Source organism: Temnothorax americanus, unplaced genomic scaffold, assembly GCF_048541705.1.
Source record: "Temnothorax americanus isolate GAGA-0224 unplaced genomic scaffold, ASM4854170v1 Scaffold8, whole genome shotgun sequence".
In the NCBI taxonomy this organism is placed as follows: Eukaryota; Metazoa; Arthropoda; class Insecta; order Hymenoptera; family Formicidae; genus Temnothorax; species Temnothorax americanus.
Genome location: NW_027509802.1, coordinates 2,961,860 through 2,974,511, shown reverse-complemented (window position 1 = coordinate 2,974,511; position 12,652 = coordinate 2,961,860). Strand labels below are relative to the sequence as shown.

Below are 12,652 nucleotides of genomic sequence, written 5' to 3'. Positions count from 1 at the left end.
GAAACGCATCACGCATTTCGTGCGTTTAATTATTCCGCTATTAATTTAAAGAATTTAATGTAAGCGCTTTTAGAATGCCCGCGTTCAACTTCAACACGCACGTGCGCAAGTCTCGCGGTTCTTCGTTCAACGATCAGGTCCAACGGCACGCGACGCGCATACGCGCCTACGTGAACACGTGTATGAGTAGTGGAATGCATGTTCTTTATAAATCGGCACGTGTATATAGGATGCCGGCGTCGGCTCGCGCTCCGTATCTTTCGTGACCGTCGGACATTAATTATGTGCCGTGCCTTTTTAATACGAATTTCGCTTTTATGAGGGGAGGCAAAAAAAGAGGTGGACGGGGGCAGCGAGACAAAAGCGCGTATCCAAGGACGGGAATTATATTTTTCGTGTCCACCGTCCTGCTTCGTCGCCTTCGCTTCCACGTGTTCTGGCGTCTTGCTTCGAACACGCGCATCTTCGTTCACTGTGAGTTTGCTTGTCGATCGTTTGTCGATCGTTTGTCGATCGCTTGTCGCGCGTTGTATATCACAAATCGGGACGAGAGAACAAACGTATAATGCGCATCGTGCGAAAGATTAGCATATCCGTAAATCATCGATCATACGAATTCACGCGAGGACACCTGGCCGGACCTCCCTCAGTATCTCGTCTTATCTCTGGTGATCTTCTCGGAGCCCGTGTCATCTCAATCCTCGACCCGAAGAATTCCGGGGTCTCTCGTACGGGTTTAGCTAATAAAATCATCTGCATCGGGCCTGGAAATTATCTGACGAATTCATCTGCTTATCGAGCAATAAAACGCCACGGTCGTCTTGATGCCGATGCTATCTCCTCCACTTTTTCTCTTCTCTCTCTTTCCCGCGTAGGTGCCTAGACACGTCGTGGCGCCATGCCAACCGAACCCTTCCTGTATATATATATGTCCCCTTTTCTTATCCAGTTTTTTTTTTATCCGTTCAATACGCCCCACGAGATGCTCCTCAAGTTCGGGGCCAGTTTAATAAGAACCTTATATCCGCTATACAATATCTATAATTCACTGAAGAAACGATTTTTATAATCTTGTCTTGGAATCTTCGAAGACCCAACACACACGCGAGTTCTCTGTCTGCCATTATTCGTACCGTATGAAACGGAGGGGGGAAGGATATGAATTAAATTGAAAATAAAAACTTTATTTATTTGTGAAAACAATTTATTATTTGTGTAGATTCCGTGCACGCAATTAGGCATTTCATATATTTTTAACGAGATCATTTTAATGAGATTCATTAAAATTAATATCTCAGATATTATTATTGATATCGTATATTGAGATAATAAATCTGCGATATTATCGTATCTATGAATGTAAATATATCAATATAATTTACAAATAATTTTGTCATGTCCAGACTATTGTAGAAAGAGATATATCAATTATAAAACTTTTAAAAAAATACATACTACGTATACTCGTGTAGGATTATTCAATATCTAAAATAAGTAAGACTGCATTCTCCAATATACTATCTTGTCAATATATTTCAGGTTTTCTGCAAAACAAATATAATATGGTACAATAATGCTCGACAAATGTTGATATTCTCTTCTCCGCTGACATAATAAGCATATTATACACAACGAAAATAATTATTACAATAATGTTACACTCGCTTATCTACGTTTCCAAATTTACAAGATATCACACATAATAAAAATTGTAAATATTTTACATTGAACACCTACGCCGCCGTAGTTCGTGTCACGTCTATGTACAAGGTTTTGCCAAGTCTCGCAAAATACTTATATCTCGCACTTACCAAAATAAAGCGCGATTGATCGATTTCCTTTTCTTCTTTCTAATACTATACGAACGTGCTTCGCCATTAGATTCGAGTATACGAGAAGCGCATGTGAGAAAATGTTTTTAAACGAACAGAAAAACTCGAACTCTAATTACTTGGCGATTAATAAATTGAGGCACGAGCGTGGCTTGTATATTTTTGTATATATGTGTCTGACCTCTGTTATCTCGTCTATATATAGGGTATCTGATAATAAGTGTAACATCCGCAGATGGTAGATAAATCGAGTTAAACTGAATAGAAAAGTCCGTTTTGCGATTGTGACAATGAATAATTATAATTGTCATTTTAGTTATTAATTAATAAAGATCTGCGAACCACAGCATGTGTTCGCGCGATTCGGCGAGAAAAGAGCATAAATGTCGTTTATGTTGTAAATGTTGTTATTTACATAGCGCTCCTTCCAATAATAAAGACGAGGCCGCGTAGATCGTAGATCTTCATTAATTAATACCTCATTATTTTTATTGTCATAATCGCACAACGGTACAGGACTTATTCAGTTTAACTTGTTCTACCTACCCTCTGCGGGTATTATATTATCAGACACCTTGTATATTACACCGTCGATTACATTGATCTGAAAATTAAATTTTGGATTGAAAACAACAAAAAAGGGTCTTGCATTTTTATATTTTAAATGTTTTAAACGTTTATGCTTTGTGTGAAGATTGTTGAGGTCGTTGTGATACAAATATATCACAAATAATATTTTGCTATTAAGAACTTTGCTTATAAATTTCTTTACAAATAGTTATGAATTTGATGTGTAAAGTGATTCAGAATGCAAAATATAAAGTAATTTAGATATACAATTTTCCAAAATTAAAAGAAATCATAAAATTGCTTTATGATATTTAGAAAGTAAATTCGATTAAGAAAATATATACAATTAATTTTATGTATACGAAGAATTTGTAATAATCGTAATTGTTCATAAAATTTACAATGATATAATGAAAAATTGTATAAATAATACATGAGGTACGATATCGGAAATAATCACAGCAAATAAGTAAAATAAAAGGGATACAATTTTGCAATGTGCAAAATTGCTTTTGTACACAGCGTGCAGGAAAATGTTTTTGAGATGTTTTTTATCCAAGTATAGCAATCTTAAAAATAATTTACAATTAGATGACCAGAATTCAGCGAGAAAATATGTTTTAATCTTCAGTCTTTCATGTTTCAAAATAATATAGTTTATTATGATTTATTACCAATGAAAAAAAAACCACAGATCTTATTCAGATCACAAAGGCAATTAATGATAAATTATCGCGATCAATTAATTATAAAATAAATACGAAATTTAGATACCTATATAATAATGTTGTGCCTAATAATTTAATGATGGAACCTTTGCGCAAATGAAATTATTCCTGCCGCTTTCCATTTTTCTAATGTAATTTTACTCATTCGTACTCTTGTCTTTGAAAGTCTTTAAAAATCATCACCAAGCTGAACATGTATTAGAATCGACAAAGAACAGGTGACTTTACATTTTTATTATACAAAATGAATAAAAAGAACAGATCACATTTATTAGCATAATAGACACGTATGGATCTGTGTGTGCTTCTCATTCATTTTGATCGATACTGTTCAAAGTACTGTCCGCACTATTTGGATGTGTAATATAAAATTATATTGTAGATATTGCATCCTCCAATATATATGTGTGTGTATGTGTGTGTGTGTGTGTGTGTGTGTGTGTATCTTGGCCGGTATTCATAGTCCGTTCTTATTTCAAGACTGTCTTAATTAATGTCTTAAGATGCTAATACGGTCACTTCATTGGCTGGATGGAGTCTTAAGATTGCCTTTGACCAGACTTAAGACGATCTTAAATACAAGATCTGACTATGAATACACCAGCCTTAATGACTTTTAGAGATCGATCCGGTGTTAACGCGGATCTTTGGTAACCTATAATCGTGTAACTATTTTTCTCCTCGGTTTAGCACAAGCAGTGCACAATAAACGAAATTTCGAAATTTATATCCGAACAATCCTTGTACAAGCAAATATCACGAGTTTTGTTTCCAACATCAAGAGACACGGTCGTGTCTCGCGTCAATATCTCGCGCACCAAAATGACGAGACAGATCGCGTATCTTTACACAACTCGTTTAGAGTTGAATATAAATTAACTTAAAATTATTATATTTCAATGATTCTATATTATTATACTAACCGTTTCTAATAGACTTAAGCGATAGCTCGAGTTCTTATTATATCGCAGATAACTTCTTTTTTACTCTATATGTACCTATGAACAGTAATATTACATTAAAGTCTGAATCATCAAATTTATATTTTTCATTATGCAAGATAAACTGTATAATTTTGTATGAAATATCTTCGAAAGCAGTGTCTATCGAAAAACATTGTAGAGACCATAGATATTTGGTTTCGAAGGACATTTTATGATCAGTATAACTTTCTAGAAATTTTGTGAAAGAAAATTATTATTATTTTTAAAATATTTAATTATATAATTTTGTATAAAATTCTCTTAATATTCTGTGTTTAAGGGGCCTATTCTGTAAACGTTAATGATATCGTTATGCGCTTTTGTGCAGCTTTTCTATAGTATATTATATAGCTGCGCACACAAAGCACAATGATGTCGTTAACCTTTACAGAATAGGCCCCTAAAAGTGTTATGATAAAAAATTTTAAAAAATTATTTTGTAATAATTTTTATTATTTTTTAATATTTTTTAACGTTTCTTAACATTATATAGATACTAATTTTCCTAATATTTTTTAAAGATCACGCAACATATATGACTTTTATTAACTGCATATTTTAAAACATAATTTTTATAACGTTATTTATAATAACGTTGTATGTGTATGTATGTAATGTTATTTTTAAATTACATTATAAATATGTTGTAAAAAACATTATATTTATAATGTTATTTATAATAATATTGTATACATAATGTTATTTTATAATATTTTATAATATTATTGTAATAATTGTTTTATGCATCTAATATTTTTAAAAATATTTTATTTTGTAATTAATGTATATTAATATTTATACAAAATATTAGGAAGAATTAATTAATATAAAGAGATTATATAATTTTATTTAAAATAATATGTGAAGTTGTGTTAAATACTATCTATAGAACAGAAATATACTAATCATAAGATGTCCTCTTCGCAAAAGAGTATCGTTGATGTAAAACATGTTTTTTTTGTTTAATAATTATTAATTTATAAATATTTTAAGCGGACAAATTATATGGATTATTTTATATGACTAAAAAATATTTGTCCGTTTAAACTATTTTCAAATTTAGATTCACTGTGAGATACTTTGAAAATGTCAGATGCAGTGATGCATACAGCGAATGTTACTCCTGATTTATTCTAAATATCCATGAGCCTCTTTGTATGTGTCAACAAAGCCCGCGTTAGTTCATTGTATAATAAGTACGAAATGTCGTCGCAGGTATATTCTTGAATATTTCCTCAGAGAATTATCTTCGATAAATCGAGAGATGATTGTCATTGGTACTTCCTTTGACGAAACTCGTCCTCGGCGAGGAATCTTATTTCACATCATCGGATTAAGGTGAGGAACGGAGATTTTAGAAAGACTTTCTCTTGGTCACAACTTCGACCTTTCGATATTTCCTAATAAGCGGCTGCTTGATGGTGTATCAACTGATTGAAATGATGACCAAGATGATGCGGCGGCGGTGGACCAGGTAAGGGCCCTGGTTGAGGCCCGACTGTCGGTGGCTGACAAACGTACCACTCCGCCACCTCCGTCGTTCCGCGGGCCGAAGGATCATGGCTTCGACTCGTAGGTGGAAGATTGGTTGGTGTCCTTGTCGGGACAACCGTAGGTGGCTGGGGCGATTCCGTGTTACCAGTCACCGACAGGCTACCCCCGCTGCTGCTGCTCTCTTCTCCCTCGCTCTCGTATCCTCCTCCTACTTTACCCTCGGTTAACGTCATTCCATGTACCTGGAAAGAGAACGTCGAAAAGGATATCGCATTAGATAGCGACCGTAATGACGGATCTTGTCATTACCATTGTAAAAAAGTGTTTGTATGTGTGGCTTAGGTATTACATGTTATAGTATAAAACCTCTTCGAAACATGGCATGTAGTCAAATTTGTGCATTGTGTTGGATCTACACTTCTTAATCCGGATCAATCGATGAACTTTTCTCTGGCGTGTGTTAATAATAACTTGCATACAGAATCTTTTCGATTGTGTAATTGTCATTGCACTTATGTGTCGTTAAAAGTTACTTATTATCATTTTCTCAGAAGATGACTTTCGTGTATTTCGTATGGTATACAGAACATATTTTTGATTTATACGGTACGTTTCGGGGGACTTATAACGTGGAGAGACTTGAAGTCGATCGCCGGGCGATATCGAAACGGAGATCACGAGGATCAGCGGAAAGAGTAGCACCTTGGCCTGACTCAAGGAAGTCCAGAACGCCAAAGCAACGGAGATCAAGGATCCGTTTCCATCTCTCTGGTCCTTCCTTCATAATTCAGTGAGCAAATCTCGACGACTGCCTTCCGCGAATCACGTCTGCGAAAACCGTGGAGTAGCGAAAGCATTCCCGGTGAAGCTGACCTAACACGCGTGTATCTCGGAAGTTGGGTTTTGCACGGTTTCCTACCTCTCCTTCTGCCTTTCCGTTCTGAGATAATTTCTTATTAAGATTCCGCGATTGTTCGTGCGAAAAAAATCACTTTAGCTTTAGGACCGGCGCACTGTTTTGTTTCACTATTTACGCAGTCTTCACCATCCGAATACAAACGAAACAGAAGTCTAATGATTAGTCGATTTGACATAGATGCGTCGATGAATGATCGCTGTCGAATACTAATTTATATTTTTGTCATCTTTGATCTCGTCATAATTGTTTTTATATTAATTGAACGATTGTAAATATTTCTATTAGATTTATGTTTTTTGCTTCCCTCCTCTTTCTTCTTAATCCTACATCGAATACACAGTATACGTATACGTATATATTATGTGCTTTTTGATTTTTCTTCAATTTGATATAGAACTGGCCGAAAGACAAAAAAAAATCCTATAGAAATATTCATAATTGCACAACCAACATAAAAATAACTACGACGAAGTCGAAGATAAAAAATATCAATCAGTATTCGACATTGATCATTCATCGACGCATCGACATCAAATCGACTTCAATTCGACATTTCTAGCTGGGTCACAATTGATCACCGACCGGGACCACGCTGCCTTTTTATTATTTAATTCAGTGTTAATCCATCTTTGTGTGTAGAACTTTTTTTTCGGATATAGAAGATGTTCCGTGTTAATCGTAATATTACGTTATCAAAATAATTTAGCATGAATGTAAACTTTCATTAGCAACGTGTTGACAATCTCTCTCTTTATCTTAATGTTGTTTTATAATGTGTGTCTAAAGTCGAATTATTGAATGTGTGGCACTTACGAAATACAAGCAGCCCAAATGTGTAAACGATAGGATCGAATTCTTAGTAGTGTCTTCTCATCTGCCTGCCAAGCTATTTTCATGATTAACTCAACCGGAAGACGTACCTTCATGTGTTTGCGTAGCGAACTAGGATGGGTGTAGGACTTGTCACATCCCGTGACTCGACAATTGTAAGGCTTGTCCGAAGTATGAACATGGCTGTGCTTCTTTCGATCGCTGCTGTTCGCAAACCTCCTATCGCAGCCGTTATACTCGCATCTAAAAGGTTTCTCGCCTGAAAAAAGAAATTGTAACAATACAAGGTTAATAATATTCCAATTAAAAACGTATCGTATAATATTTCGTGAAGGAATTATTATATATAACATAAAATGCAGAAGAGGGAATTAATGAATTAATTAATTTAAATTTAATTTTCAAGAATTCTCACAAATGGCGTAAAATAATATCAAGATTAATCGAAGGTAATCACGAGTAATCAGCCGTTCATCGTGTTACATTAGGAAGACGAAATTCACAATTACGTAGGAGTTAGTAATTAAAGAACGATTACGCAAACGCATTACAGAGAGTCTCATCTTGATACTCTGTATATCTTGATGAGTGGCGGCGGAACTCTTCTCTCGATGGCTTCTCTTAGCTTAGGCTGTGAGAGGGGAAGAGAGAGAGAGAGATATCGAAAGATAAGGTCCCCTGCACACGAATGGCCGCCGTTGTCGGGGCGCACCGAGATCGCGTGGCGTGACTCTTATTTATTTCCAACGGAAGTTGACTGGAATATATTTTACCGTGTCGGTCCACACCCCCGTATTCTACTCCCTTTTCCGGAGCTTCCTCCTGGCGCTGCGCTCTCGAGGAGACGCGCGAACAGGAAGCGCGAACTTGGCGGATTTTTTATGGCGAAAATGGCGTCTCTCACCCACGTTCTCGCCTTTGGACGAATTGCGGGGACGAGTCGCGGCTAGAATTGGGAATATGTGTTACCGAAACGCATAAAAAACCGAAATGAGTGCTGAGGGGAACGATTCCGCGAGTGGGGTCGAGTCTGCGTATCTCTCCCCTCTCTCTCTCTCTTCTTTTTCTCTAAAAAATTCTAATGTAAAAGACCGTAAAAATGCTCAAAATATTTGAAAAATATTAAAATATAAAATATAAACAAGTATAAAAGTAAAAATCTTTCGTCATCATCGCATTCATCTTACATATGAATAAATACGATAAGATTACGACGTATAATCGAGGAAAAGACACGTACAGATATCGTCACGATACAGATTAGTTATATTTAACAATATAAGTTGTTCGGACGCGTTGTTGACCCGAGCATCTGTGGCATCATACGCAAGCAGGCGTCTTAAATATTTATGAAGTTACTTATGCAGATAACGCCGCGGTCCCATGCACCGGCGTCACCTCTTATCTCGTTGCAGCTCCGTTTTTTTATTCGCCGGAAAGATTTCAATTTCGGACTTTACGGCATTTTCGTTATCTCGATCGCAAAGGCGTATTCGCCATCGATATTGCGTTTTACGGTACGCAAGATATTTTTTTTCGCAACAATGTGAAAATTTATGAATCAGGTTATACATATTCGTAAGAATGGATAAGACGGGATTCGTAGTATTTTGTCAAATTATTTGAACGTTCGACTCTTGTATTGTATATGATTCGCGCGAGCAAGCGTGCGCGTGTAGACGTATTCACGTCTCAATCTGTCTCCCTCCGCTCCGCGAAAGAGTTGACTCGATTTCGATTTTTTTGTGGCTTGTCTCCACCCATCGATTCACACCTTCTCGAGGAACCCTCTCGTGTCGATCGAAAGGGGCACGTTTGCTCGCACGGCCAATATGCGCCGTCGTCTGGTTAGCCGGCAGCTCGCATAAAAGAAGCTCGTCTGGCAATAGGGAGGGGGCCAGAGTGCCGTGGCACTCTTATCCAAAACAGAACGATTAATAACTTTTCAAATCTGTCCCCGGCAGGGTCGTGAGTCGGGGTACCGCGCTTCGGTAGCGCGCGCGTTGGCAAATAAATAGCAGATAAATAAAAGCGCGCGTCTCTCCTACGTCGTGCATTCTGTCGTGCGCGCAGGGTTGCGTGTGCAGATGGCAACAATATGCTGTGAAATATTGCCGGTGGTCGATGTGTGCCACCGCCGCGATACGCACACGGACGCGCGTATTCATACGTGTATATGCGTGCGCCGGTGTCAGCGCGAGACCATGATCACTAGTGGTTGAATATAGGGTGTCTCAAAAACGCAGCCTTCAGATCTTTCGCTTATTTTAGCATCGCTATTTCTTTTTGTTAGAACGCCGAAGGATCGATAGTTTCCGCATCATGAGTAATTAAGAATTAAGGTTTTTCGTGAAGTACATCTTTTCCAAGAATGTATACCTAAATGCATTTAGATGTACTTCGTGATGATTCGTGCGCGATTAGACAGACGGAATGGCATATTTTTATTGAAATTTGAGCAAGTTTTGCTTATATAGGATTTTAATTAAAAATTTAAATAATTTTTATCAAGATATACACAACTCAATTTCTTGAAATACTCTCTAAATAATAACCGGTACCAGAATGATAAAGAAATTGTCATTAAAATTATGTTTCATAATTCGGGGACAGCCTATATGTATACGATACGCAAGTTTCCATGCACACATTTCGTTCACTGTACCTATGTACATACACTTAGGAGATAATTGTCTGCGTATGCGTGTCGTGTGTCACGCGTATGTATGTATATAGGTACTCGCATCCGCATATGCAATCATGCACAATACACATTCGCGAGAAATGTAGTCACAGAAGGGTCTGATTATGTCGGTCGTCGCGTTCGCATCTTTGGGCACGCATACTTCTCTGTGTGTGTATACGTGTGTGTATGTGCATGTGTTTGAAATTCATGGTGCACCAGGTTACACCGTAGTATAGCACAGCCAAAAGGGGAACACGAGGCAGTTCCCGAAGGGCAGTATAGGCATCGTGTTATGACTTTCAGAATCGAGAGGCACAATGGCCCAGATCCGCGCCGGATAAAATAGTTATTATAATCGTTTTGGCTATGGTTGGAATCGAAGAGCGATACACGCGAGCTTGTACGTGTGCATGCATGTGTGTATGGGTGCATCCGTACGTGCACATGCGTGTGTGTATATACATATACATATATAATATGCGGGTTCGATGGCTAGATTTAGATCATGAGTCCGTACTTCATCTATTAGGGGATAGAGCATCTAAACAGAAGATGCGGATCTCTTATTTACTGAATCATAAAAATGCTGATTTTAATCTATACAATTTCTAAAATCAAATAATTGTCTTCACACATCTGCCGTGTATAATTTTAAGCGATTATGCAAAATAAGTTCTTTGTATGAAAACTGCGCAAATTTGAATTTTGAATAATTAAAGATGCTGATACTATACATATATTGTTAATTATCTGTTTTTTTTTTAAATTATTTTTTGCCCGTCTCTTTTCTATGTTTTTATAGAAATTATTTCTATTCTTGATAGTAAAATTGTTATTCTTAAAATATTTCTAAGGTTTGGCAGTTTCTAAGTGCTATTTCTAAATTTCTAAATTTCTTAAATCCCGTTTCGTAAAGTATCCGTAAATCGTCGCACTTCCGCTAAGAATTTAAAGTCAGAATAATAAAATTTTCGTCTTTCAATGGTCAAGCTCGCGGGATCGGAAGTGTTCCACCAGCTCGAAAAGGTGCCTGGAAAACCGGTATAGAATCCCATCTTTTCTTCGTTGCACCTTCGAGGCAGACTCATTGATTCCATTTTTTGGAAAAATCGGGTGATATATGGGCGTACGCCATTGTCCATGGGCCCGAACTTGCAACCTCACCATCTTCCTTCCATCTTTCTCTCGTCATCTCCCTTCTGTGTATGGATCTCGCGCGGATAATGGATGATTTTTCGCGGCCATTGTATTCGTGGAGGACACCAGTCCTGGGACCACCGGACATTGTTGCAAACCTTACCGGATCGAGAAAACTACCCTCCCCACTTTTACGGCGACCTTTCAACCTCCCTCTTCTGCCACGCATTCCCGTTTCCATTTTTGAAGGCCCCTCAAGTGGATAATTTTCTTGTTATACGTTTGGCATTAGGAAATTCTGGAGGTTCTTCTGTCAAATGTATATCGATGTCATCGCGATCGACCAAGGAGATATGAAAGTCACGGCGAAACCACTGTGACTTGATCTTACCGCGGTTTAGGCTCACTAGATATTGGATCTACTCCTGAGCTCGAGGCACTTCGTGTCACACGAATAATCTGCGATCGATAGAATGCCGATTTTTTGCTTTCTCTGCGACGCGCAGTCTGCCGTTCATTCTTTACGAAGCAATTCGAGAGAGTGAGACTCGGACATTGGTGATTTTTTTTCACGTTCAAAAAAAAATTGAAAACGAGAAAGTACGAATGATAAACGTTGTGATTTAATGTGTGAGCGGGGGATGGATATACGTACAATACATTCGGGAGGAATTAAAATCTCGAAACGCACTACGGGAGGGTGATTTCATCGGTGGCGCTCGTCGGAGAAAGAAATCAGTCGCCATGCGCGTTAATCATGGTCCACCAAATGCTACGTTCGTTCGGATTGGGCGAGGTTTAAAAAAATATTGTCCTATTTGCACATCCGAGATTGCAGAACTGAGTCGAGAACCAGCATCAATCGCCTCTGTCGTTTCGAGTCACTTCAGGAGTTCCAATGGCGGCGTGTTTGCATAGCACCTGCTATGTTTGGTATCCACAGATTTGTTCGTGATTCTACGATCACGACGGGACGAATCCTGAACCTATATTAGCGAGAAAAAAGCGTTTCCTCTTTCCGCACGAGCGCTTGGCTGCGAACGCAAGAAGGGGGAAACAGAGAGCGAAGAAGACGGACGTTCGGGACTTTCCTGCGAAAACGCAACTGGACTTTTTTTGCTAAAGAAATCGTCGCGCGCGCGGAAACGAGGAAGAGCAAAGAACGAGGGGAGGGAGGTCGGTCTAAGGGAGAAGAGCGCAGTTGTAGGAAAAAAAGAACCGCAGATCCGTGGGTAAACGTAACTACCGGTTGATGCGCCGATCATTCCGCCATGTTGGCTTTGAAAAGGAGAGCGCCATCGGCAGATGTTTCTTTGCTGAAGTAATTCGAGTGTTTGCTCGTTCCCTCTCTTCTTCTCTGTCGTCTCTCTCTTTCTCTCGTTCGCGCGCTTGCTATCTTTGTCATCCGTGGCCCCACGAGAGCCTCTATGATATATCCACCTCCCGACGTCTATTGGAAAGCACGTTAGGCC

General features: G+C 38.1%; 1 protein-coding gene and 1 long non-coding RNA gene across 3 annotated transcripts in view; one reads left to right on the top strand and one right to left on the bottom strand.

The window, feature by feature from the left end:
• The window catches only part of LOC143907182 (uncharacterized), a 148,380-nt gene that overhangs the window by 43,482 nt on the left and 92,246 nt on the right, over nt 1-12,652 (top strand). The window lies entirely within an intron of this gene.
• Nucleotides 5,076-12,652, bottom strand: part of LOC143907301 (uncharacterized) — a 31,134-nt gene continuing 23,557 nt past the window's right edge. Inside the window, exons 2-3 of the mRNA XM_077423986.1 lie at nt 7,447-7,616; nt 5,076-5,849 (exon numbers count right to left, since the gene is read on the bottom strand). Of these exons, the coding sequence (XP_077280112.1) occupies nt 5,514-5,849; nt 7,447-7,616 (506 nt within the window). The 3' untranslated portion in view covers nt 5,076-5,513. The remainder of the gene's footprint in view (nt 5,850-7,446; nt 7,617-12,652) is intronic.